The sequence below is a fragment of the Gymnogyps californianus genome, chromosome 6 (genome assembly GCF_018139145.2).
Source record: "Gymnogyps californianus isolate 813 chromosome 6, ASM1813914v2, whole genome shotgun sequence".
Classification (NCBI taxonomy): Eukaryota; Metazoa; Chordata; class Aves; order Accipitriformes; family Cathartidae; genus Gymnogyps; species Gymnogyps californianus.
In genome coordinates, this window is record NC_059476.1 from 41,836,111 (window position 1) to 41,864,049 (window position 27,939).

At 49.8% G+C, this 27,939-nt stretch overlaps 2 protein-coding genes across 2 annotated transcripts in view; both read right to left on the reverse strand.

The window, feature by feature from the left end:
- Positions 1-463: 463 nt before the first annotated feature.
- Positions 464-22,988, reverse strand: ERLIN1 (ER lipid raft associated 1). The gene is given in 13 exon segments (XM_050898755.1): positions 464-4,268; positions 4,270-4,413; positions 4,611-4,690; positions 5,009-5,098; positions 5,643-5,734; positions 6,802-6,860; positions 12,114-12,187; positions 13,369-13,494; positions 14,409-14,470; positions 20,299-20,345; positions 20,885-20,966; positions 22,250-22,373; positions 22,973-22,988. Coding segments are annotated over 12 exon segments (1,092 nt in total). The 5' UTR covers positions 22,363-22,373; positions 22,973-22,988; the 3' UTR covers positions 464-4,145.
- A 344-nt stretch (positions 22,989-23,332) lies between these two features.
- CHUK (component of inhibitor of nuclear factor kappa B kinase complex) overlaps positions 23,333-27,939 on the reverse strand; it is a 31,700-nt gene continuing 27,093 nt past the window's right edge. Inside the window, exons 19-21 of the mRNA XM_050899210.1 lie at positions 27,276-27,412; positions 25,707-25,806; positions 23,333-23,751 (exon numbers count right to left, since the gene is read on the reverse strand). Of these exons, the coding sequence (XP_050755167.1) occupies positions 23,725-23,751; positions 25,707-25,806; positions 27,276-27,412 (264 nt within the window). The 3' untranslated portion in view covers positions 23,333-23,724. The remainder of the gene's footprint in view (positions 23,752-25,706; positions 25,807-27,275; positions 27,413-27,939) is intronic.

Here is a 27,939-nt window from a genome sequence, read left to right on the forward strand (position 1 = left end):
GCACTTCCTACCAGCTGCACAGAAGAAGGCTGTCACAGGGCTGCAGGATGCTGCAGCGAGTCCCTGTGACCCCCTTGCACACAGCACTGCTGGCCCCCAGCCCCAGTTGCTCTGTGACCAACGACTGGCCACCATGACTCCCACCACCAGCTCAGCTCCCATCATCCTGGTCCAAGACAAGCGTTCATGCTTGCAGGCAATATCGGTGCTCAGGGACCAGCCTGTGGTCCCCAAGGACACTGCTCGCACACAGCGGCCATGCCTACTTGGGAAACGCTCCTGCACTAGCCGCATGCGAGTAACAGGGCAGCTAAGGTGGGGGCCCAAGGGCCAGCAGGGCTCAGCTCCCACCATGAGCTTTGGAGGATGACAGCAGAAACAGAGCAGGACTGTAAGTGCTGCCTCTGCTGCTCAGCACCATCCTGTGGGATTTTTTGAGCCCAGGCTGCTCATGGGGCTCCTAGGGTGGCAGTCACTGCAGCTGGGGACATGCAACTAGATGCAGTGTTACTGCGGGATGAGAGGCATAAATGTCCCCCTCCACGTGCCTACAGTGACACCAGCCCTAGGATGCATAAAGCCAAGGAAATGGTAACAAAATAATTTTATTCTGCTTTATCAAAAGAACTTAACACTGTGCATGTAAACTTGAACATACATATCGTGTTTCCTTAAAGAAGGTGCAGATCCAGTGGCAGACCCCTTCAGTCACAGGACCACACAGGCCTTTTGAATGGAGAGAAAAACCAGTTCAATCCCACATTCCTGGTTGCACTTGTATTCCTGCTCCGCAGCTCCCAGCTCAGACAGAGGCAAAGCCCAGACTGGGGTGTTAAACCCGTGGTGATTTCCTCCTCTTGCACACCCACTCAGGCTTCTGAAGCAGTGGCTGGGGAAGCAGAGAGGGATGGAGGAGGCTTTTGCAGAAGGCACTGAGCACCACACACATGTTGCTGCAGGACTTCAAACCACAGGAGCATCCCCCGGTGTCCCTCAGACCACACGGGTAGGAGGTGGCTGATGCATACCCAACCAGAGCAGGATGACATTTAGCCAGAGTGACGGCCACTAATGGCAAAGCCATGCAGCCACCTAGATGGCCGCAGGGAGGCCCAGCAAGGCTCAGATCCAAAGGGAAGCAGCCCTTCCTGCACTGGCCTGGAAGGCTTTCCTGCTCCCTGCACGGTGATCTTGCTCTGATCACTGCAGGAGAGCTGTGAGCTGCCTGGTTATTGCTTCTAGTGGTTCCCCTCGTGCCCTTCCTTCTTGTCAGGCTGGCAGAACCTACCCTGTCCACCCAGCCTGATGCCCAGGGTTTGATGCCAGCACTGGGTAGTGCCCAACCCCAGTGAGTACCACATGGAGACAAATCTATGTTCCCTCCAGGAGTGCTTCTGTTCTAACAAGCCTGCCTTCATCTCAAAATTCAACCAAAGCGGCTGCTGCTGGGGTGAGGAGAGGCCGTGTTTCTGCTGCAAAGCGCCCGCTGCAAGCCAGCTACACCAAGGAGGTGGAAGGTCAAAGAGATGCGGACTCCCCCTTCCCACAGGAGAAAGGGGACCTCGCAAGTCAAACAGTACTTCCAGGAGACATTTCAACCACCACAGCTACGAAATGCGCTGCCATCCCCTCTCTGCCCTCGTACCCTTCCCCTGGGGAGGGCACTGCAGGGTCTAACGGGGCTGACACTGTGCCTGCCCGCTCCTCTCCCGCCATCAGCCATGGGTTTCAGCTCTGCCCTGCCTGCTGGCTGAGCCGCCTTCCAGCGTGACATGCAGACATCCTTCCTGCTCTCCTGCCCACCAGCGTCCTTCGAAGGCCGCTCTGCACCAGGAGGGCACTGTTTGCCCAAGCCTTCGGCAGGTGAAGATATGAGCCTCCCCATGCAAAAGCTCGGCTTAGTGCTCCCCAGGCTGCGATCTGCAAGGCACGTGGGCTGTGCCACAAGCCCTGCGCACCAGGTGTGCACAGCGAAAACCAGAAAAACCTCTCCTCCTGGTGACAGCGGTACCCTTCCACTCATCCTCAGAGCACGAGGAAGCACGCTCACGCACGAGCTCCCTGAAGCCAGGATTGGTGCTCAACACCTTCAGCTGGCCTCTCACTGGGGCAGGGTCCTGGTCCCTGGCTCCTGCCAGAGCTGCGTTTGAAGAGGAGCTAGTATCTTGGAGCAGAGCACCAACTTGGGTGTTTGCAGACAGATGGAGGAAAGAAAGACCATCTGAAACTGCTGCAAAGTCCCACAGTCATATATTACCCAAGATGGCCAGCAGCGGCAGCAGGAGAGGCAGGGCCAATGCATCCCTGCTCTGCCCCAGAGATGGAGGAGAGGCAGCCAGGGCAGGAGCTCAGACAGCATAAGGCACCGCATGTTACCAAACTTCCTTGAGGAGAGACATTGCCATCCTCCTAGTCAAGCCAAGGGAAACAGCACCGGAAAGCCTGAAGCCCACACAACTCACGTAGGGAAATCATTAGCAGAGGTGAAGTTCAGGCCGTTCGTTTTGGGTTGAATGTTTCACCGAGGCAAAAGCTAAGCATGTTCCTCCCCTTGCCACGAGGCTGCAGATGGTGCCAGGGACAGAAGATCTCAATGCCAGCACCAACCGGCCGAGTGCCCAGAGAGTCACCACCAACCGACCTGTCCGGTGAACCGTGCCAGGGCCGAGCACTGCACGTGGCAGCACCTGAGGGGACAGGAAAGCAGGATGAACGTACAGATATCCCAGGCTGGTGGAGGAGAGACGGTCTCTGAACATGTGGTGGGTTCAGAGGCAGGCAATGCTGCGGTGCTACCAGCTGGGGAATGGCTTTCCAGTTCAAGCTCTTGCCAGTTGCTTCCCCAGCCACTGTCTTCTGGGATCGTTGCAGAACACAACAAGAAACCGGTCCTAGAAACAAGCATGTCCTCGCAGGCAAAAGGGAGGACAGAGGAAAAGAGGAAAGCAGATCATACCAGCAGATCTCCCCCCTGAGCACATCTCTTTCTCTCACCCTCCAGCAGCACACGGGGAACAGGGGTTAGATATATTACAGCACACTCCAGGAGAAAAGATCATCCTGCCAGCATCGCTCGTGAGTCAAAAGCCCTGTGATGCAGCAAAGCCTGGCCAGTGATAAGACGACCAGGAACAGACTCCCCACGGCAGCTGTTCAAGGACACACGAGGCAGGCCCCACTTCTTGGAGCGGTGGATTTTGCACTGGGGAGCAGTGATGCCTCACCTACTTTGCAGCTGAGGTGTCAGACATCTGATCTGCTGCAGAGCAGGGTCCCTTCACTCTTCTCTTCCCCTTCACTTTGCCAGCAAGGCAGAGCAGTGGAAATTCAGCCCCTTTTCCCTGGTGAAAAGACCTACAGGGAGGCTGGGGTCTCAGCAAACGTTTCCCAGCTCTGCTACCAACCAGCTGCTCGGAGGTGCTCCACGCGCTCTGAAATCTGGTTTAGGGTGCAAGGTGAGACCCAGCCACCCAGCTGAAACGTACTACAGTCAGTCACAGGAAGCCAGCGTGAGGCTCTTGCTTGGAGAGGGGGAGTTACAGAAGCCCGTTAGAGATTGCTTGCTCCAAGTCATTATCTAGTGCCACTGCCTACGGGAAAGAAGATTATGGCTATGCAGATCCTATTCAAATAAGCTATTCCACACCGAACCACTCCTCGTCAGGCCTTGCCCTGAGCAGGAACACGCAGCCTCCGCTGGCCAAGGATAGCCCATTCCACTGGAGTCCTTGAGGAGAGTTAGATAGCGCCAGAAGAAACCTGCCTTGGAGTCCACAAAGTGAAGCTTCATCGGCAGGATGAACAAAACCTCTTCGCTCGGCCTCAGTGAGGAGCACTGGGGAATGACCAGTGTGCAGCAACATAGCACTCAAAGCCACATCTCTTACCTCCAGAGTAATGCTTGCTAAATAATTGCACCTACTGCGGAAGGCTTTCCCGGTGTCTGTCTTTTAATATTCCAGTATAGGTATGTTAGTACAGGATTATTCCTCATTTGGAAGCACCAATTTAATAGGGGAAGAAACGGAAGAGGCAGAGCACTTGCAATGTGTTGCTAGAAGAAAATCAACCCAACTGCCACCTATAACACAAGATGTCCACGCATGCGCTGCATTCGCCCCACCAGCACAGGGCAACATCCCCATTCACAGCTGGGCTAGCTGTTGAGCTATACCGAGTATCTTTCTACCTCTGTCAGCCAGTGCTTTCCTTTGCTCTGAGGTGGCTTTCTCCAGAGGTCTCTGGGGCCTCCTGTAAAGGAAGGCTGGTTTCTCGGGCAGTCCTCAGATTGGCTCGCTGGAAGGCACAGGAATCCAGAAACACATTGGGGATGCGGTCACCAAAATACAGCTTGCTGTTCGCAGCTATCGCTTGGTATTTCATTAGTTCCAGATACTCGGGGGTAAGTTTCAGCTACAAAAAGAGAAACCAGAGACTGTAAGAGACAACCTTCTAGGCCCCGCATCATTAGATTTCATCTCAGGCAGCTGCTTCCTGGGATGTGGGCTGTTAAACCAAGTGTTTTTCCAGTGCTGCCCACCTGAACCTAATCTCCCGGGCAGAGAAAGAGAGTAAGCAAGTCCTCTTCTGACCAGCTTTCAAGTGCTCACCTTGTTGGAATCGGCCAGCTTCCGAGCAGTGTAGTACTCTGCATCAGCTTTTGCCTTCTCTCTTGCTAGGAACGCAGCGTCTAACACAGCAACAGAGGGTGGACAGGAAAAGAAGCATTAGCAAGTGAATGGCCCCGTCACATCGAGCACCTGAGCCTTCGTCCCATGGGGACGAGCTGACCCGGGTGTGACCGTGACACAGCCTGGCTGGCCCTGTACCCGCACTGCTGGCTTCTTGGAGAGGTACCTGCAAAGGGGAGGAATGACCCCAGTGCATAACCTCGCGCTACTGCACCCTTTATTATTTTTGCAGGGTGGCGATGCCTATGAGCCCAGTTCTGAGGTTCCTCTACCTGCCACCACCCTTAGCTGGAAGATGACCCCAGCAGCACAGTTACCTTCAATCTCAGAAATTCGCTTCTCTGTTTCCTTCTCCATAATCTTCTGTTGATAGTGAATCCTGGCCACCTGAGCAGCCTTCTCTGCCTCTGCAATCACAACAGGCTCAGCTCAGACATTCGCTTCTCAGGGCTTGAGCACCAGCACCCTGACCCCAGCACCTGGTCGCAGAATCTGCCACGCAAGCGGTTTGTTCTCTGCTGCCTCCCTTTCTGCTCGGATCCTACAGTGCCAGTTTGTACTCCAAGCAATAGAATTACAGAAAGAAAACACAGTGCCGACGTTTCTAGGCTTGCACTGGCTGACATCCCTTTTACAAGTGTGAGTGCCCCTGGCACAGGGACATTTAGCTTCAAGCCCAAGCAGTTTTTCTGGCAGAGCCGTTACCTCTTGGCCTGCTGTAGCAGGAGCCCCGCTGTAGGAGAGAGGTGTTCGCTGCTCTGGGAAGTGGGACGTAGATACAGCAGCACAAACACTCATATTTTCTAAATGACTGTCGGTCCAGCCTGGCCGTGCCTCCTTCAGGGAGCTGTCAGTGATGCAAGACAACGTCCTACCCCGGCTTACTGGGGGATGTAGGAATGGAAATTCAGTCTGGCCCCCGTCTGCTAGTACTCCCAACAGGTGACATACCAATGAGCGCTTTCTTCCGGTCTGTCTCTGCCTCCTTCTCTACTACCTTCTGCTTCTGGGCTGCAATCAGCAGCTTGGTCTTCTCAGCCTCCCTGTAGGGTGAGAAACAGTATCACAGGACAAGGGAGCTGGGGAGCAGCTCTGCAAACCATAGCATGAGAGGCCAGGGGGACAAGAAGCCGACCGGTTGCCAGCATCGTGTCCTCACAGCCACGAGGACTAGTCCTGTCTTCATCTGTATGAGCACATGCGTAGCCAGCAGGTCAAAGGAAGGGATTATTCCCCCTCTCTGTTTGGCACTGGTGAGGCCACACCTGGATGCTATATACGGTTTGAGGCCCTCAGGATGAGGAGTGAGTCCAGTGCAGGGCTACTGCAGATGTGGGGTGGAAGCCAGGGCATACGAGGAGAGGCTGTGGGAGCTGGGCTTGCTCAGCTGGAGACGAGGAGGTGAAGGGGGATCCAACGGCATCGACCCCTGCCCAAAGGGGTCCCGGAAACGCCGGGGCCGGACTCTGCTCGGAGGGGCACAGGGAGAGCCCCAGAAGCACCGGCATAAGCTGTAGCACGGGAAACCCCGGCCGGCCCCAAGGAAACAGCCCGTCCCCGTGCGAGCGGGGCGTCCCTGGGATGGGGCCCCGAGCGCTGGGGGATCCCCATCCCCGGGGATGCCCCGACTCGCCCGGACATGGCCCCCGGCGACCTGCTGCAGCTGTGGCGTTGGCCCTGCTTTGGGAAAGGGCTTAGACAGGAGATCTCCACAGGTACGTATCAGACTAAAATCTGTCCGCAATTCTGTGAGTTTGCTGGAGGGGAGCTTATGCACCACATCAAGACCCCTGAGCCCTGAATTCAGTTCACAAGTCTTCTATAGGTTCTCTATAGCACATCAGTGTCCCCTCTACATAAAGGAGTAGGAACATAGCCTTGATAAGGACTCTGTACACACTAACAACCGCCTTTGTGAAGAGCTGAAAGGCTTCAAGGTGAAAGAGTTATGGAAATGGAGAAACAGAATGCACAAGTGCACCTAGCCAAGCACACACTCACTAGAGCCCACCTCTCACCTTCTGAGCACCAGGTAAGAGCTTTCTAATAGCATTATGCCTGCGCTGCACCCTCAAAACCAATTCATACAATTTTATGTACAGCTACTCACATTAGCTCAAAATTTCTTCGGATGGCTTCTGGGATTTTGGGTTTTGTAACACGCACAGCCTATGGAAAAAAAAAAAGAGAGTGCATTTTAAATTAAACATTTTGATGCGAGCTACATAACTGTCTTTGCAAAACTAGCTGTAGTGCTCTGGACATTTCCACATTGATCCAAGACCACACACAATGGTTCCCAATCTCCTTGTACAACACAGCTGAGCACAGCCACTCTCACAGAGGTGCCTTACGCTTGTATTTCCTGTCTTCGCACCTTTTCTGGCACCTACGTGATCAAGTAAGGCCTGTGGAGTAGACTGCTAAAGAGGTCCTCCACCTTTGTTAGAAGCCGCTTAGTTCTCGACCCCAAAGACTCTTCAAACATCACCAGACAACATTCCCCAAAGTACTGCTCAAGAAAGGGGCTCACAAACCCAATTAAAATAAATTGCAGGAGCGAGACTTGCAAAACAGAGGCAGGGCTACGAGCTCAGGAATGGATTTTCCAGGAGAAAAGCTTCCAAAAGCAACCACGCAATGAGAGACATAGGGGTGAAGACAGGGGAGAGCAGCAGGGCACGGCCGGCAGCTGCTGTTTGCAACTGCGGATCAAGAGTGATGTGCATGGCGATGCTGACACCACAACTCAGGTACACACCAGAGACAGCCGCTAAGCTGCTCTGCGGAGGACTCTCTCTGAAATATGAGGGAAACACCTCCAGAGGCTGGACCAGGAGCTACTGCTGCTCAGCCGGCACGTTGTGTGGCTCATTACTGAGCTTTGGGAGATGCGGATTGACAGTCCACGGCTGTACAATTGCTTCGCAACCCTCCTGCTCCATCTTCACTGTAGATCTAGTGCTGAACCTGCTACTTCTCTCTGGGGTCAGTAAGTCTGCAAAGAACCAAGGGGCTTCCACAGAGGGGAACGGGATACGGACACGTCCAGGCAAGTCTTTGTACGCAGTGAGAAAAGAGAACTGTTTCCACGTGACAGGCACCCTGGCCCGGGCAAACACTGTGCCTGGGGAGCAGCAGCCAGCCTGTCATCAAAGCAGGACACTCGGGAATCACAGAACGGTTTGGGTTGGAAGGGACCTTCCAAGACCATCCACTCCAACCCCCTCCCACCATGGGCAGGTAGCTCAAAGGCCCGTCCAACGTGATCTTGAACACTTCCAGTGATGGGGCATCCACAACTTCTCTGGACAACCTGTTCCAGTCTCACCACCCGTATCGTACAACATTTCTTCCTTATATCCAATCTAAACCTACCCTCTTTCAGTTTAAAACCGTTGTCCCTTGTCCTGTCACTATGGGCCTTGGCAAAAAGTCTTTCTCCACCTTTTTTATAAGCCCTTTTTATATATTGAAAGGCTGCAGGAAGGCGCCCCTGGAGCCTTCTCTTCTCCAGGCTGAACAACCCCAACTCTGCTGCTTCTCTGAACAAGCAAAGAAAGTAGATTTATGGGACATCAGAGCAGAATGTCCTTCAGTGAAACAATTTTTCTAAGCTCCTACCAGGAGCAAAGCCTCTCCAAGCCCCTAGAAAGGTACCGCATGCAGAAAGCTCACCTCACCAGCCACTGCAGGGTGCGCAGGGGGATATTCTTTCTACCTGCATAATACTCCCTGCACCAAACAAAGATCGGTTTCCATAAGCGTGGCTTTTCCAACATGGGCAAATATTCCTCTGTAATCAGGAAAGCCGCCAGGTCTTTGAAAATCTCCACTAGCTGCTTCTTTTTCATGCCAATGGCTCAATCTATTTAATGGTGAAATCTACTTAATCTACTAGATGGAAACACTACTGTGCACTGTCAATATTGTTAATAATCAAATGTTAAGGCATTGGGAGATGCTGGCACTAACTGGCTGAGCAACAGCTTTGCAAAAAAGAGCATAAAGGAATCAAAAGACAAGTTGACTATATGACAGCATCTTTTCCCTGTGGCCGTGAAGTCCAGCCACATCCTGAGCTGCACCGGCAAAAGCTCAGCAGCAGGTTGAAGGCAATTTTTATTCCAGTATGGGGAACCCAGTATAAGGGATACCAACAAACTGGAGAGCGCAGTTGAAAGCCACTGAGAGGGCAATGTAAACATTGCCGAGAACGGGAATAGGCTGACAGTACGGTACTTCTCCTCTCCTGTTGATCTTCCTCCTTAAATATGGGTGTGACATTTGCCTATTCCCAGTTATTAGGGACCTCCCTTGACGGCTGCCATCTTTCAAAGATAAGAGAGTGGCTTCACGATGGTGCGGGCCAGCAACTCAGCACCCTGAGATGCATCCCACTTGGTTCCACAGACTCGCGTGTGTCCATCTGCTCAGTAGTCCTCTACTGCGGGTAATGCTTCACCTCTGCAGACTCTGCTGCTAGGGTAAGGAACGGTGAGGCCCAAGGGCAGACCTTGCCAGAAAGAAGTCAAAGAAAGCGTTGAGTGCTTCAGCCTTTTCCATGTCCTTGGTCACTACGTCCCCTGCTCCACAGCTTCCTTGGCCTTCCTTTTGCTGCGCATGCACCTCAGAAGCCCGCTGTGTTGCCCTACACAGCCATCATTAGGTCCAAGCCTAGCTGAGCTTTGGTTTTCCTAACTCTGTCCCTGCGCTCTCAGTTCAACCAGCTTTATTCCTCCCAGCTCATCGAACCCTACTCCACCTCTTGTGGGCTTCCCTTCTGCTTTCCAGCTCAGTCAGGAGCTCCTTGTTCATTCATGCCGGACTCCTGTCTCACCTGCTTGACCTTCCACACTTTGGGGTGTCCTCAACAATGAAGTGGGGCCTCTTGGCCTCCTCTGCTGACCATGGCAGTCTCCCACAGGACCCTGCCAAGCACATCTCGCACAAACTGAGTTCTGCCCTCCTTAAGCCCAGGCCCGTAATTCTTCTGTTCACCTCACTCCTCCGAGGACCTTGAACTCACCACCTTACAGCTGCTACACCTCACACTGCTACCAGACTTCACCTCTCAACCAGTTCTTCCTTGTTTCTAAAAGGTCCAGCAGAGCATCACCCCCAGTCAGCTTTGCTCACCAATGCCAAAACCTGTGTTCAACACCCTTCAGAAACATCCAGCATGGCTTGCACCCAGCCCTATCGCCCTTCCAGCGGACACCGAGGTAGTCAGAGACCCCCATGAGTACCAGGGTCTGTGATCATGAGGCTTCCTCTGGTCTTCTACAGGCAGCTTTACTTACTTCATCTTACTAACTGGGTGGTCTGCAGCAAAGGATGATGTGGTCCTCCATGTTGGTCTGATTCTTACCTATACTGGCTCTTAGCTGTTCATCACCCATCCCAAAGCGAAGCTCCACATGATCTCAACCAGTTCTTTGCAGACAGCACAACCCTGCTGCCTCACCTTCTCGGCCCGTCCTCCCTAGAGAGCCGGTACACATCCACAGCAGCACTGCACTCACACGAGCTATCCCACCAGGCCCCAGGACTGAAAATGCACAGGGATTTCCAGCTTCTCAGGTTTGTTTCCCAGGATGTGTGTGTTTCTGTCCAGACACTTGAGACAAGCCCCAGGGTGTGCTGCTTTCACAGGGGAAGTGCAGGAGCCTCCCCTATGACACTGTCCCCTAGACACTTCTTATCGTCCACTGGCCTCCACTTCTCTTCAGGCTGTGGTCACCATTCCAGTTAGGAAAGAAAGTTTTGCATCAGGCAACCTGGAGGACTTGTGAAGGTTTCATATACACTAAATAGTTTTAATAAACCTAGAAATTTAATTAATTAAATTCCCTCTAACAGCATCTTTTAAATTCCCTCTAACAGCATCTTTTAAATTCCCTCTAACAGCATCTTTTCAATAATTGTTTTCTGTGTCACTTCTCTCAAAAACGAATTGTCAGTGATCTCTGAAGTACTCATGTGTGCAAACATGCTCTTCAAGAGCAAAGCACTATGCCCAAATACAGAATTATTTCCCTTAGAGCTCACAAAACAATTCAATTCTAGGTACAGTTAAGTTAATCTGGGTTACACAGCTGCATGTGGAGAGTTTAAAGGAAGCTCAGCTCTTCACTGAAGGAGCAGGGTACTTCCTGACAAGAGACACAGCAACACGGCAGAGTTGTATGCTGAGGCACGATTTTACTGGAGACAAGAGTGCAGCTCTGTTTTGAAAGGGAACAACAGGAACACGAGGGCAGGATCACGCTGTCTCTTAAGTACTAGAGATGAACCACTTCTCTCACTAGTTATGGGACTTCTTTAAACTGGTGGCCCGGTGAGCTCAGGCTGGGCTGATGCAGGCAGGATATCCTTCAACCTTTGACCAACAGTGAACATGGGGCACGCCAAATTGAGATGGGATAGCGTACATTGAAGATCAGATTTAGCTCTGTAGTTAACATCTCCCAGCAAAGAGCCTGAGCTTTGCTTACACCCTTCCATACCCTGAGATCAAAAAGGGCCTTTACATTATCACGATAATTTTGATCGACGACGAACTTTTGTAGGAAATCTCTCTGCAATGCACAGTGCAAGTTAACTTGGATATTTGGAAGAGCGGTGCCATCTCAACTCCTTTGTGATAAGACACTGCCTGTGGTTCACCCTCATCAAAACAGAGCAAGCCTATGCATAAATGAGCCGCAAAGCGGAACAGTATTTATCGTAGCATTACACGTGCTGTCAACGGGAGGCTTTCCCTCCCTGCACGCAGCCAGCCAGCCTAGCTAAATGTGGCAACAAGAACGGCAAAACAGATTCAGTCTCACTCTTCCCTTCAGTGGAAATCTGCAGAGATTTCCATCTTAGCCCTTGCAACCCTAAGGTATATTTTTCCCCAGTTGGTTGCCCTGAACTTCAACATGCCAAAAAGCCAGTATGTTCCATAGCCCGGCTAAGATTAAACATGGTTTTCTAACATTAAGCGTAAGCAGAAAAATCACTTAGGATATAACATCTTTCCCTATCTCTGGCACAAGTGCAGAAAAGATGAAGATCTCTTTTCTTTTTCAATGACCTGTAGGAACTGCGCTGGCACACGAGTGCCCAGCTCTGCAGGGGTGCCAAAAGCAGTTTAAAGAAAAACATTTTCTTGCTCTTCAGGAATTAAACCCAATACCTGCAGGTCTGTGGCCTAAAAGGTCCTTTTCTCTATCCTGCAGGTCTTCGCCTAACATAAACCCAGTGTTTAGAAATGGTCACTGTCATTTGGACAGTCCTCAACTGACAAACCTCAACTCGAGGCTCAACTATTTCACGTTATGTGGAAAACAGAAGCAAGAAACCTCATCAATCTAGTGAAAGGCGAGCAAATTAGAGGCGGAAAAAAGAATAATCTTCGTTAGGGAATGAACCTACCTGGATAGTGAGACCTGGTGCCATGACATTGAGATCTTTCTGCAGAGCCAACTTCAGATTCTCATCTATCTGATCTGTGTTTGGAGGATAAGAGAGAGACCACTTAGCTTATCTTTTCTCCTACAGCTTGTGTGGCAGAGAGTCAGCTGGCCTTGAAGAGCAGGTATCTCTATGGTGTAAGACAAAGATGCTTTTTGAAATCATTCAGTACATTGTTTCCCTTCCCACACCCCCTGGAAAACGTTCCCGAAAGGAGAGCCACCCGCTAGTGTCTCTAGAAAGGTTCAGCTATTGATGAACTCATGGTATCTGAGCTAAGGGCAAACGGCTTTCAGCGTCTCAGCAAGAAAAAGCACCCAGAGCCTGCGGTAGAAGTCTAGCCCTTCCTAGCTGGAGCCACATCAACCCGGCTGCCAGCAGCAAGCTCTGTCTTAAGTCTCTAGCAACCTGCAGGATCCAGTACCTCCTACTGAAAAAATGCATTTTGTCACTTCCAAGTTCCAGGAAGATCCTTCCACAGAAATGGCCAGTTATGAAGGGATTAAGCTGCACGTACTGTCAGGAAACTCCTCTCCGACTACAGATATTTGGTAAGTCTGAGTACAGCATTCAAAGATTTACAGTCTCTTAATATTAACATTCTGACCACCTTTTATCCTCCATAAACCCTTTTTCCCCTGCTCTGCCACTCAAGAAGGAACGTGATGCTGTTCTGTGTTTGGGGGCACAGGCAGGTACCAAGAAGCAGAACATTAAATTTGCGAATTTCTGAACCACTGCTACCCCTTGTGAAAAAACTAGAGCATTGCAATGAACTGAGAGCACATCCCTTCCAGCTCTCACTTGCTAAAAAAAGCCAGAAGGAAGCTTTTAAAGTAAAAAAGTCAATTCAGCAACAGAACAGGCGCCTAAAAGTAGAAGTAGACAAGACAAAACCACCCTCATAGCGAAGGCAATGGGCATGACTGCACACACAAGAGCAGAGTGGCTACTTTGTGCGTCCAGAATTCCGTCCTAATTAGAAAAGGACTGAAATCAAACTTCCACATGCAGATGTGGAAAGACAAAGAAATCTGAATCATTAAAGAGTAAAGTTACATGGGAAGTGGCATACGGATATATAAGGAGCTGGATTCTAGACTGCAACTCCAGCACAGTGGCTGTTTGCTCACAGGAGCCTGCTGTAACATATTCCACAGCAGAACAGGGAGATTACGCAGCCCTTGGTGGGTGCACCCAGCCGCCATCCACTTACCGAACAGCTCAATGTATACTTCCTGCAGGGTATGGGCACTGCAGAACTGATTCAGCTCATGATGAATTTTATTGAAGATCAAGGTCTTATCGTAGTCTGCAGTATAGTTTCTCACAATATCGTACACTGAGGAAGTAAGAGAATTATCACAGGTCACCACTGACGTGTTCTGCTTTCTGCAATGCCACGACCGCAAAACAACAGCTCAGAGCATTAGGAAGGTAGTGCAGCACTGGGACAGCTGGGTGGGGGATCTCCATCCTTGGGAGTTTTCAGGACTTGGCTGGACAAAGCCACAGCTGCTCTGCCCAGCGGTTAGTGAGAAGCCTGCTGAGAGTGGGAGGGAGGTCAGAGGAGACACCTACAGAGGTCCCCTCCACCAGTGCTTCTGGGATTATATGACTTCAAAGAGCAGAGTAATTACAGCAAGATACACCGCACGGTCCTGTTTTATGATCTGCATAAACAAATGAATCAGTAAAGCCTGTCCAGGACCTGCATGCATAGGAACAGATACTACTATAAAGTGAAAACAAGTATCATTCCCACAATTATAACATGAATTCACCCTTCAATGCCTCAGTAACCTTAGCGTTTTGCATTAAGCTATGCTGCTGAAAAAAAAGCTCTCTGGGTCTTTGGTTCGGCAGCTGGTGAAACAAGAAGGTAAGAGGCTCCTATGAGGGCTTTGCCTTTGTAATTTTCCCAGGAGCTGAGCTGAGCAAAGCTGGGGGCTTTGTCCCATGTGTTTAGCTTCACAGGTGGTCTCCCCTTCAGCAGCAAGAAACAGGATTGCTTGAGCACCCGTCACATTTCTAAATGTACAGGGGAGAAGCAATCCTAGAATTTATCTTCATCTTTGCAAATCTGTGGCTCTTCAAAAAGCTTGCAGACACATGCACGAAACTAAGTGCTACGGTACTGGGAACCATGAGGATAACACGACACAGAACATGGAAGTCTTGCAAACCAAGACAGAGCTGCTACAGGATGAGTGAAGACAGTCACAGCTCCGCTTGTTGAAACGGGACGGGAAATACCTGCATATGGTGCCAATTTATTCACAACTTCTATTCGGTCAATGTAGATCATAACACCGCCACTGTAAGTGAAAAAGAGAATTCATGAGTTATTACTGCAACTGTTAACAGTGGTCCATATTTAAAGCAAAGTCGTCTTTATCCCTCTTTTACTAAATTCTGCTAAACTTACCCAGAACAATTCTGACTTCTTGAGCTTTTTGCAATCAGATGGCAGCAAACCCCAGCTTTGTACAGACTGGTCCCTCTCTCTGCATAAACCAAAAGTGTGCTCCAGCAAGTCTGCACAGCACTTTAGCTTCACTTCGTTATCTCCTACTTAGCCAGTAAAAGGAAAACGTTTTTGAACAGGAATGCGGCTGCAACTATCAGAAAGGGGAAGTCCAGCAGAATGAAGGGAAGGCAACAAGGACAGCAGACGAGACCTGCAAGCAGCAGAGCAGACACAAACCGCAGATGCACCGTAGCTCTTCTACAGCAAATGCATTTTAAATAGAATAGCCCTTAGTTTAAGTTCACGTGTTTACTAACTCCAGCAGGAACGGGACAAGGCCCCTGTTAGAGAGGGAGAAGCAAAGCACGTAACAGACTTGAATTCACATTCCCTGCTTCAACATCACGTTGCAAATGGCTCTCCAGTAACACTGCAACCGTGCACACATGCCCAGGCATGTGCACTGTCAAGCAGCTCCAGACACCTCGTTGGAAGAAGCCTGCAGGCAGTCCTCTCCTCAAGGGATCATGTGCTGCCGGACTGGCAGAGAAAAGAGGGAATCAAAGGTAGGGCTTGATCCCAGCCTCTGCCCTTACTGACGTGGCTTTCAGCAGGTCATGCCCATCCCTGGGTACCTGTGACACCAGAGAAAAGCACAAACTCTACAGTGAAGACAAAACCCTTAATTTGCAACAGCTCATAAGTCTCTCGAGAGCGTATTTTTAAAGGACGATACTCCTGCGATTTTGTCCTCAGGGCAAAGGCAAATCACAAACCAGAAGCTTTAGCAGAAACTGTTGAGAGACAGCTGATCCCCCAAAGTGGACCTCCCACATTTCCAAACCTAGTCTCTGTGGTGTTTTAACTCAAACGTATCCGTCATGACAAACTCGGTTTCTTATTTTGCAGATCTTAATCTCCGGCAGTTGAAAGTTAAGACTGCAGAAAAATCACCTGAACTTGTCCGTGTCTTTCTGAAAGAGCACAAGGTCTCCCAGGCACAGCCTGCGTTCGCTCTGCAAACCTGCCTGCTTCACGGCACGCTACGAGCTAAAAACATTGGTGATGGACTGAACTTGCCTGCTAGAAGGGACAAGCCAGCAGAAAAGATATTTGTGGCTAAAGAGAGACTTACTTCCCAGTGAGATACTAATATTAAGAGTATTAATCTCTTTTTCACTCAAGATTTCTCTTTAGGCCATGGTCATTCTTGCCAGCGCTCTCTTAAGAACCATTACTATTATTTTTAAGTAAGACAGGCTTATGGATCCTTTATAGGTATGTCAGGCTGCACAAGCAGTTATAACGGTATGGTATATGTGTTTTTCTCCATCTCATCTGTTCTGCACTCTGTCCCACCACATCCAATAAAATGACTATTTATCATTGCAAGTGACGTCCAACAGCATTCCTCAGGATCTTCTGAACCTGCTCTCATCCTCCTGATTTGTTCCAGTCACCTCATGACATCTCCACCAGGACAGGGAAACCCAGCTACCATCTTGGGGTATCTTTTAGATATCCTGGTGAGGAACCAAAGCAGAGCACGTGGGCTTCTTCCACCAGAATCTCCTCCACTGCACATCTTTTTGTTGGGGTCCTTTTGGCATTTCAGTTTTACGGGGATGTTAGAAGGAAAAAAGAGAGCACCTGAGACAATCTGCCTCCTACGCAGGACTCATCCACAGCCCCTCATCACCTCACATGCAAGAAAGGCTGGCACCTCCGACCGGAGAGGACTGCCTGCTGCCTGTCTGACTCAACCAACGCTACCTACAGCAACCCTGCCAAGGATCTCAACCAGCGTGGGTCAACAGGGTGGGGAATAAGTGAATTATATCAGTCCTGTTGGTCAGGCTTCGAGGAAACAGGTGCCACTCAGAGCCCGAATATGCCGGCCACTTATTTCCCCACTGAGGGCTTAAGCTTAAACCAAGCCTACAGAGCACTTAACGCTGCGTTTTCCATCCACCTACCAGCTGCTGGAGCCATCGTTTCACATCGTGCAGTGGGGATGGCCCTCTGGACCTTGCTGTCGTAAACCCAAGAGCCAAACTGAACTGTAACACTCTGATCTTAAAGTGAGCATCTCGGACGAGACCTCCTCTTAAACAGCCTGGTCCAGAAGATGTTAGTAAATTCCTGGGGTGGAGGAGACACTGTCCTGGGCAGTTTCGGGACAGTTGCTCTGGCAGAGCATCAGGCACTGATTTGGGGCGATTCACAAACCTCGTTGACCTGGAACTGTACAAATCCTCTCATCACCCACAGCCGTTTTACTTGCCCTTTGGCACCTACGGCTTAAACGCTGGCTGAGACAGCGCTCTTTCCGTTTCGACAAGCCACTACCATTCTCCAAACATCCTCCTTTGCCAAAGCCTGCTTCTTGCCAGACGCAAGGCAGGGTGACTCCCACGGGGAGATTTCCAGTGCTTGCAACTCTCCGCTGCAGTTTCCGCAGCCTTTCTAACACCGGCGTTGGCAGCCTCTGTAAGGGCTACTCGCACCCCCCCAAGGTCCTCACCGCAGAGCTGCTCATGAGGCTGGTCAGGCAGAGCAGCACCGAGCTGAGCAGGCTCTTTGGTCAGGGAGAGAGGAACAAGAAGAAATCCATAGGAAGACTGAAAAGGAGGATCGACACATAGACTATGTGCACCTGGGAGAAGTTTAAGCATAATTAGGCAGCAATAGTGCTTAACTTTACAGGACAAGGCGAAAGTGTACAGGGGACTAACATTTCAGTAGACCTTAAAAAGCCTCAGACGTTTCAGGATTTAGCTTATGCCAGGCCAGGAGAAGGCAAGGGGAAAACTGAAGGACGTTGCCATAAAAAAGGGGCCGTAAAAAACGGTGAAGGTTTAATGCTTATTGCTAGAGCTGACCACAAACAAGACCAGACCAGGTTAGGCAACCAGAGCATGTAAAAACTGGGCTTAAAGGTCAGATCTGGTCTGTCCAGAGATACAGGGATTAATGCAATACATCCACTTGCAATATTCATGTCACATTCTTCCACATGACTGGCTAACAAACAGGGATCTGTCCCAGAACAGCATTCCTCCAGTACTCCGTTTGCGTTCCTGCCAACGATCTGCAGCATGAGCACAAGACGACTCTCGCACCTTTGCAAATAAGCATCTAATGCTTGAGTGTCCTGGCTATTTACTGTTTCTTGGCGTTGTAAAAACCTGTACAATATTTAGCGTGATTCTTCTGAGTTAAGTTTATAAGAAAAACGCTAATTCTCTCATGCAATATTTGCATGACACCATTTTCAACCCATTTATTGTATTCCACAATTATATGCTTGTGAGTATATTCATTCTCAAATAATTCTTCGAGTAAGTCCTTTGGAATACTTTGCTCTTCTAAAAGCAGTTTATTGAACTGACTTTCCATCAGTTTTTGGAGATCAGCAGTCCTGCCGTGAGGAAACTGCTGAACTGTGCACACAATTTCTTGTTGGAGAAAGCCAGGAATCTCAGACACCGGAGGCAATTCACAGCTTTGAGCAGATACATATTCTACCTGCTTTAATGAATTGTTTTTTGCCTCTGAGGTCACAGCTGTTTTATGGAAAACAGTCATCCGGTGCCAAAGTATTTTAAAATCTGTATTTAATGTATTCACTTAATGCTGTCAAGTATAAATGGAACAGGTAAGGCAGAAATTGGGGATGGGACACCCACACAGCCATTCAGAAGCTTGTAGATGAGAATATAGGGCACAGGAATACGAATATGGTGGAAGAGAAACCCAGCCTTTAAAATCTGATGGTTTAATACACAATTACAGAAATTTAAACTGTTTAGGATCTATTCTTGAATGAACTTTGAACTGGGAGAGTGAAATTTCGGATTTGATCTATTTGTTATTCATAAGCCAACATTTTATTATGGAAACGTGGATTCGAAGCTTTGGCACAGAGCAGCTGCAGACTTTGATTCCAAATGCAGCAAATTTAAAGGCTTCTGCAGTAACACTTTAAAAATGGACAGGGCTACTGGGACCTTTGGTCTGAAGTGTATTCAATTATTAACTAAGAACTGCTTCACCAGCTGTTTGGTGTTTTAAAGCATGTTTATTACCTGTAACTTCACAACCACCTGTATTGCACAACTGAATCCCGCAATGCTGAAATGTAACAGGAACTTAATGAACTAACTATGCAGAATATTTAACTCCTAAACCACAGACACACAGAATGGCTGAGGCTGGCAGGGACCTCCGGAGGTCACCCTGTCCAAGCTCCCTGCTCAAGCAGGGTCAAAGCAGCACAGTTTAATTTTGACTGCGTTAGCACGCCTAACGTGGTTAAGCTTCAGCGGAAAGCTTTGCTTGGTCTGTTGAGATGGCTTGCAGGACCGCGGGACACCATCCCTGGCCCAGAGATGTGATACTGTTTTACAACATCCAGCAGGTGATTACTCCTATTCATGCTACCTATGAGCTAAACACATTAAACACATTGCTAAAACTCTGCTCTGATGACCTATTTTTAACTGTGCCATTTAAAAGACACAGATATAGAACATAATGAGTCTTACTCCTCCTTCCTGCAATTACTTTTCGCTTGACCTAAAGACTCTTCACCTGACCACAAAGCCCTGGCTGCAGCATGGAACACTAGCATTATTTACAGACACTCCTGAAAGAGGTTTGAGATCTAAAACTAAGACCAGCTAGGGCACACAAGAACTTTACGTTAATATTTAAGCCCAAGTGATGTCTGATGAGTTGCTATAGGAATAATTCCAAGAACTCATTTCAATAAGGGCTAAACCAGATCAAAATTAACTCTGCCTCATTAATGTTGCCACTAACATTCAACTTTTAATTTCAACACGGTTGTTGTGTGTCATCACTCAAGACATACTGGCTTTTTTTTTTTTTATTTTAAAACAGAAATATTGTTGAGTACCCTAAAGCTAAAAGACAAGGAGAATCACCAGTTTTGTTGTTATCCTGAAGAAACAGATTTGGTCATCACTTCAACTTGTGAATGAACCAACACAACAGGACCTGCAACCCAACTCAACTAGCCCTCCTCTCCTTCTGTGATTGCTGTGCTTGTTAAAACTACACAGATTTGTGCTGACAAAAGGATCAGCTTAATTATGAAGCAGGCAGGTGCCACCCATGCACAGGATTCTTCTTTATTCTTTCTCACTCTCTCTTTAGGTCAGGTGAAACGTCAAGTCCAAAAAATGCCCAAACGATTCCAGGAGACTCATTTTCTTGAGCTGTGTTTGAAATGAACCATCTCCCATCAGCAGACCTCCCACTCACCATTTACTTTTGCCCGCTGCTGGGGTCAGCACTCGTATTAGCCACAAGATTCAGACTAGAAATACTGCAAAGCAGAGGGTAGACCAAAGCAGAAGCAACAGGCTATCAGAGTAATCGAGGGAAGAAACCAAGAAAAATCAAGAGAATATCACTATAAATGCAAATACCCTCTGAACATCAATTCCAGCGAAAGCAAGAGCACTCCCTCCCATACCTCCTGCTCTATTATTTCCAAGTGTGATGTATGTGTGTATGTTTGGGACTAATTTTAGGGTATGTGCCTTTACTTTTCAGCCTCTGTATCACAGCACTATAAATCATTAGCTGCAAACTACATGATAGAGTGCATCTGCTCATCACCAGAAGAAATACAAAGGAAAAACATACCTTGTCCCACAAGGCACATTTTTCACTTCATCAGTCTGCAACGTGGTCTGAAATAAAAAGACAACCAGTGCTCACAAAACCTCTCCATTCTCCAGGAAGATCATGCTGTGCCCGGACTCCCACAACCATTACACAGGAACACGGAGCCAAAAACGTGTCCTCTGCCTCCCTGCTGACTTTTGCAGGAGGGCAGAAGACAGACTTCTTTTCAGCTGCCTTTTGGGAGACAGAGAGGCAGCTGTGCTCGTTTCCCTACTCTCAGCTCCTGCGGCACTAAGGCCTGCAGCTCTCCTGGGAAACCATTAGGGCCACAAACACAGACTGTCCTCCCAGAGCAAGACGTCTCCTGCCCCGAGCAACACACGTGCACGTTGTGGAGATACCACCAAAAGGACAAGTCCCAGCACACAGCTGGGTCTGGCACCTAAGGCAGAAGGAACGAAGGGCTTCCGAGGAGCTGCTGCTCTGACTACCACGCTACCGAGCCCCCCCTGCAAACACCAGCTGCCCAAGTCACCCCCATCCAGCACCATCCCTACCGACATCTGCTCCCACTCACCCTCTTCTAAGACGAGAGGATACTGACCTGCACGGATTTGAACGTGGTAATGAACGGGAGCATGATGTGGTAGCCTGGTCCGCTCGGGCTAGTTAACAACGCACCGCCCCTACAGAGAGAGAGGAAAACGGGGAGAAGGCTCAAGCAACTGGAACATAGTACGTGTTGGCTTTGAGAGCAAGCGAGTACATTCAAGCTGCCAGCAGTCCCAGCTGTGGTAGTGCAAATTACATTACTCACCTGCACCACATTTGCCACCAATTCCCCTACAAAAGGGCTGACTACGTACGATACTTGCCTGCTGCAACTCGACAACCATTTGCTTCAGTCCTGCGAGCAATTAACTTTTAGAGAAGGCAGATATTGCTAAATTCTTCCATCATTGCAACACCGCAGAGAGCTACAAGAACACAGATTTTCCTCTCTAAATAGTTCACTGGTAACCATGGAAAAAGCCAGCAGTTGATGCGATACTGCCAGTTTGGATTTCCACAAGGCATTCAGCACAGTCCCTCACCCAAAGCACAAAGAAAACCTGCAGTCTCTTGTGGGGACAGGCAGGTGGTCGAAAGACAGGAGATAGAGGAGAGCTCTAAGCAATCGATCCTCACAGCGCAGTAAGGTCTCCTGCAGCGTCCCGCAAGGGCCCGTGCTGTTCAAAAACACTCGTAATCAAAAGGAAGAGCAGCGCAAAGGAAACTGGCCCATGGTGGTGAGCGCAAAGAATAGAAAAGACAGGACAGAAATATAGCAGAAGCGGCAAAAATACAGGAAGGCTGGTACTGAATTTCTCTGTTCCTTTTTTCAAATTTGAAGCAAAATCTAGTCAAGAGGTCATTTAGTGACTATGACCACTCACTGTTGTGGACTGACAACGAGTTGCTCTACAGATGCTATTCAGGGCAGCTACGAGCCCCAGGTGAAACTCAGCCCAGAGCCAGGGAGAAGACCCATTTCAAAGCAACAACGAAGTGGGTACTCTGCCTGGCTGACAGCCTTGGGACTGAGGTGACAGCCCTCGATGTAAGAGGGAGAGATCAACAGACATGAAAAGACCGGACAGACCAAGAGCTTTGCTCCTCTAAGCTTTGAAATCCAAACTGTGACCCAGAAAACGGGAGGAAGGAGAGGGAGGAAAAGTAGCTGAGGATTCAGGAAGACCAAAACTCGTCAGGGTTCTGCACAGAGGCAGGCTATCCGGGCCCACGTCGTTTCTGGTGCAAGAGAGCAGAAACAACGCGGTCTGCCCATCTCGAGGCAAAACCTGGAGGGAAACGCAGGAGCGAGCAGTCACCTCCCGAGGTGATCCGGGGCCAGGGATGAATCCCAGCTGAGAGAGAGAAACTTAGGGAAGGCTACAGAAGCCGTCAAGGTGCTGGCAGGGAACAGTACCTGTAATACACAGCCAGGTGCCCCTCCTCAACCTTGTGGATGGAGGAGTACAGGAAGAAGATGAGGAGTCCCGTGGCAGCTGCAACTACGGCTCCAGCCTGGGCCATGGTCATCCTTGCATCACCTGCGGGACAGAGACCATTACCGCCCGGAGCAGCGCGCGGCCTGGACGACGGGGCGCCGTTTATCCGCCGTCTGCACGAAGATCTTCGCGCTCTCTCTCTCTCTCCCCTCCCTGACGGTGTCTCTGCCCTTTTTCCAACACCACAACCTTCTCAGCTTTCGGACCAAAAAGCCAGGGAACATCCTCAGAGCGCCCAGCGGACCTCGCTCTGCAGCGGGGTGCCGTCGCCGCCTCCGCGCGAGGAGGGGCAGCCTCCCCTCACGCTAATTACAGCCGGCGGAACGCCGCCGCCGAAGGCGCACGGCGACCGTCGGCTGACGAGACCCACCCCCCCCGCGGCGCCGGAGGAAGGGCGCGGGCACGCCCGCTGCACCGGGGCCGGTAGCCCGCAGGCTGCTCCCCCGGCCCGGGTGTGCCCGCCGCGGCCCAAGGCTCCCCCCGCCCCTCAGGCCGCTTCGTGGGCGGTGACGGCCCCCGGCGGGCAGCGCCCCCTCCTCCGCCCCGGAGCCGCGCACAGCCGGGACGGGGCTGGGCCGGCACCGGAGGCCGAGGGCCCCCCGCCACCACCGCCGCCGCCGCCGCCGCCGCCCGCCCCGTACCTGCCGCCGCCGCGTGCCCACGTGCGGCCGAGGCCCCGCTCCCGCCCCGCCGCGCACGCGCGCGCACCGCCACCCTCCCCTCAACTGCGCGGGGCGGGCTGGGCTGGGGGGGGGGTAAGGGAGAGCGCGCCGCCCGGCGCCTACCGATGGCGTCACGGCGCGCCGGCCCGCCGCCCTGTTGCCCGGCAACGGCGTGAGGGCGACGGCCCAACCGGCCCGCAGCGAGGGAGCACCGAGAGCCTCTCCACAGCATTTATTGCAGTTAATTCTATTTAAAATATATATAAATCTATACATTCAATATTACACACGTGAGCGGTGGTGACAAGCGGCGGGAGGGCCGGGGGGGGGGGGGGGCAGCAGGGCCCGGGCCCTGAGGCAGCCGCCACCCTTCACCCTCCTCCCTTTTTTTCCAGGAAAAAAAAAGACGTGGCCCTCAGCGCCGGCTCCCCCGGGATACATACGTGGATGCCCCCCACGAGTGCCCACCACAGGCGCTGCAGGTGCGTCTCCGACAAGCGGGTTACTTGTTTAGTTGAAAGCCCAACTAGGCAACAGCCTGTAAAACGCTGTTTGTTACTGCCAATGGTATATCTGCTACTGACCACCACCTTTGCAATCAACTCCACTAAGGTTTACAAAACACAAGGTGATTGATTGACCAGTCCCCTCCAGGTCGTCGCATCGAAGGCTGCCAAGCCACCTCTCAGCATGCAGGTACTTCGCAGATAGCAGCACGTCGGCTCCTTTGGCTATTTCAGCCAGCTCCAATCAAAACTCTGAAAGAAGAAGCAAGGAAACAACTGAAGTGCAGGAAACGGCTATCGAACGTGCATTTCCAAGGTGGTGACCAAAGGACGTGCAGTATCCAGCATCTGTTCTCAAAGAATCACGTTGATCTAACAGCTGAAAAGTAATCTCACAAATTCATGACTCAGTTTGCCCCTGATACAAAATCCCCCATACTTATGACAGTGCTCAGGCACGTCACAGACACCACTCGCTTTGGAAATTACATTTTGTGCCTGCGCAAAACCAGCCGCCGGGGTTCCTAGTGCGCCATGGGACGTACTGGTAGTGCAAGAATACAAATGAAAAAGAAAGAAAGGCTCCAAGTCAAATGTATGCAAGAATAGAGAAGAGGTTCTTATTAATTCTTTTTTCCTGTTTTTTCCCCCAAGTGAATTGAAGAGGACAAATCCCATTTTCTGCTGCTTTCCTGTTGCCTAACTTCTGTCCCCTGATGCAAGGAAAACGGGAAAGAAACCAAACATAACAAAACAGGTGCTGATCTGCAGAGCGTGATTCCACAACAATGAATAATCTTTCTGGGCTAAAACATGCCAGAGACAGATGCTGCACCTTGCAATGAGACATGGGAGATGACAGAGACATGGATGATTAACAGGTAAGAAGCCAGTCATACGGCTTCTCGCTCGTCTCCAGCCACAGCAAGAAGACAAGACAGGAGAGAAGATTGTATTACACAACTGATACCAAGCCTGTCAGAATGGAACAAAGACAAACACAGCATTCATCAACCAGTGGATGAAGACCAGGGTATGCATAACTAAGGCTGTTTTCCCCACTAACATAATTACTTTGCCATAATCACTAGCTAATTTCATTTCCCCATTCATATTGCTCAATCCCTTGCTATTATAGTGTCATCTGCAACTCCCACTAATAAGTTTTCGTTTCACCATCCCAAATAACTTAGTAACTCCAGTGAACTCTCAGTTCACCGTTTACTATTATTCATAGACATTAGAACATTAAAATGTTTATGAATTAAACTGTTTATGAATTATAAGAGCTCCATTTCATCAACCACCTCCACTTCCCCAACCCTCTGTTCCTTGTTATTTCAGCAGTTACAATTGGTAAACAGCTTCAACTTTTTTATCCCATGAGAATGGAAGTTACCCCTAAGGAGACCTTTAGGAAGCTTTTTGCAAATCCAAGTTAACAGCATATCAATGGATCTTTGACTTCTTTACTGGACTGCAATAAATTTGTGAGACAATCTCATGCTAACAGAAGCTGTATTGACTCTCCTCCATTATAAACAGGTCAATCTACATGCCTAATTGTCCTTTTCTCATTATATTTATACAGGTGCTTCCACGATACAGCCTCTAAAATCAGCTGAGAACCTCTTCTAAAAGACCAGTATTCTGTGGTGCTCTTCATTCTTCTGGTAACCGGGCTCTTTTGAGCAGTAACTTACTGGCCTCAATTAGCAGTTCAGGAACAGAGTTTCAGATTGCATCAAAACGCCCGGGTGACTGTTATTTACTTTTGTCATTTCTTGCTATTTCAAATCCCAATTTGTGCAAAGAGCCTTCTTAGTTCTCTCTAAAGCCCCACTTAAGCCATAAGGAGAGCTTCAGTTAACGATCAGGAAAGGGCTCTGGAAATGGAGAACCCTGCCCACTCCAGTGCAGGGACACCAACCAGGACTCTCCAGTTAGGAACGCAACCAGCAGAACAGCGGTCCCACAGAACAGCCCACTCCGCCACGCAGACCACTTGGCTGACCCTAGCACCAAGTGCTACCTTCCATAAGGACCGGCATGTTAGCGGAGTCCAGGAGGGATGACGGACATCACATGCCAGCCACGGCAATTCACATCATCACAAATGACCCTATTTAAGGAGTTCTCCACACCCCCAGAGGACCCTGCCGCGGCTCTTAAAAATCAGGTCCTCAGAGATACATCGACAGACTCACCGTCATGCTGTTGTTCTGCTCCTGTCTCGCCTCCTGCAAAATACTGCTAAAGAGTTCGAGGTAATTCAGATTCTCTTCTATCACATGGACAAAATTGTCCCTGCAGGGAAGGGAAGGCATAAGATGACAGATTTAAAACAACAAAGTAACACCAACATCAAAAGGCTCTGCACTGGGGGGGGGAACCCCAAACCAAACAACCCAAAAAACTGATTTATAGGAGTTCTCTGCAATTGTAGGAGCTACCTTGTGGGGCACAAAAACATGCCTTGAGGTGGCATCCTGCAGATCCCCACGCTGGAAGTGCGGATTTGCGCTCCTTCCCTACAGAGGAACTGCACAAACCACACTGAAACTCAGCCTCAACAGAACCTAGGAAGTGAGCTGAGTACGAGGGGCCTGAAATCACTGCCCGCTCCCCGTAAGGTTTACATCTCTTGACTCTTTGTGCAGGGCCTTGTACAGTGAAGTCATGGTTCGAAGAGGAGCTCTGAGGCGATCCAAAGGCACCTTGCTCAGGAAAGCACCTATTAAAATGTGATCACCCCACATTACTCAGAGGCGAAAATTGCCCTGCAGCAGCAGAGGGAAAAGAGGAAGCAGAAAAGGTTGCTCAGGGTTTCAGAAAAATCAACTGACTTTCAGCAAAAGCCTGCTCAGAAGATGCGTATCTTCAGAACCTAGGTATTTCCCTGACCACCCAAAAAGAAAGAGACGGCCAAATGGTTTGATGCTGATGTTCACAACCACCGCCCCAGCCCCCACAAAACCAGCACTGCTGTGGATCGAGGGCTGAGCAGTCTTTGAGGGGCGCCTTCCCTTCTGTTATGCTGACGGGAAGTAAAATTGCTAATGAAGCGAAGAGAAAAACCCCTCAGCTCCTGACAACTCTCTTAACTCAGCTAGGAGTGGCTGAGAGAGAGGGGCCTTAATAACCAAATCCAACCCCAAGACAGAATAACATGACATGCAAGAAATGAATAGCACAGTGCTTTAGCTAAGAGTGGTATGTGGAAGTTGCTCAGAACCAGAGAGCAGAGGTTTCTGAAAAAAGAGTTCAACCTAATTCCTGATTTTTTCAAGCATTAGTAACATATGAGCTACTGAAATGGTTTTTGGAAGGATAAAAACCCCCCAGATATTGAACCAGATGGACTGCTTAGTACTGACCCTGACTTCAGACCTCCATTTGAATTAAGACTTTTTAAAATCACTGAAGCTGTAAGAAGCACTAAATATGGCCTGATTTATCCGGGACTTGCACCAGAGCCTCGGCAGGAAAGAAACCGCATTTTGGCTCAAAATCTCATTGCTACATTTTGCTGTGGTACGGCCAGAGGTAAGTTACTAAAACTGCAGTCAGGAGTTGAACAATGTTGCCTTCAGAGACAGCCTAGCCTCTAGCCCAGCATGTCCAAACCCCACCACATGGGATGTGGTGAGGACATGCCCCTCAGGCCCCCTCAGCACTGGAGACTCCAGTGGCAGAGGACAGGATTTCAGAGTGTACGCGTGCAAAATGGCTACGCTGACTTCTCTGCAGCGGCCTCCTTTCCCAACAGCTCTTACCCGTCTTCAGGAGTTGCCATAGATGACAGAGGGTGAGGTACGTTCCCTGACGAGCTCTGCGGGAGCCACGTGGCTGCCGGAGTTGAGGCTGTCCCTTCCAGGCTGGAGCTTACCAGCGATCGAGAAGAGCTCTGAGTCTAGAAAAAAGAAAATTCATCTGCTGTGACGGACAAAGGAAGAATTTAGTCAGGCTTAATTATTTTGTACGCAAGACCTGCGATTAAACATAAGCACTGTTTGTAACACATACACACGATGTAGGCCACGCCGGTCGCTAGCAAGTCAGCTGATACAACCCTCCACAGTTCTGCAAATAGCTGGTACCAAATGTCTCTGCATGTAAGTCACCTGTGTTGTACACGGCATGCCTTCTACACTGAAGAATTAGGAGGTGATGCCATGTCCTAAACTCCGAGTCATGCACAGCAGCAACCCTCCTGACAGGGGAAAGACGTTAACATGTTTTCTATGCTGACCTTGAATGTAGGCATGTGGAAATCAGGAGATCGCTTCAGCTGTAGAGTCACTACAATTGATGCAGAAAAAGCAGTGTAGTCTTAAACCACCTTAAACTAACCAGGAAAGCACCTATTTTGCTTTTGCAGCGCTAAAATCATGATAGGTTTAACACATCAGGCTGAAGTTTACCTATCCCAGCGTACGC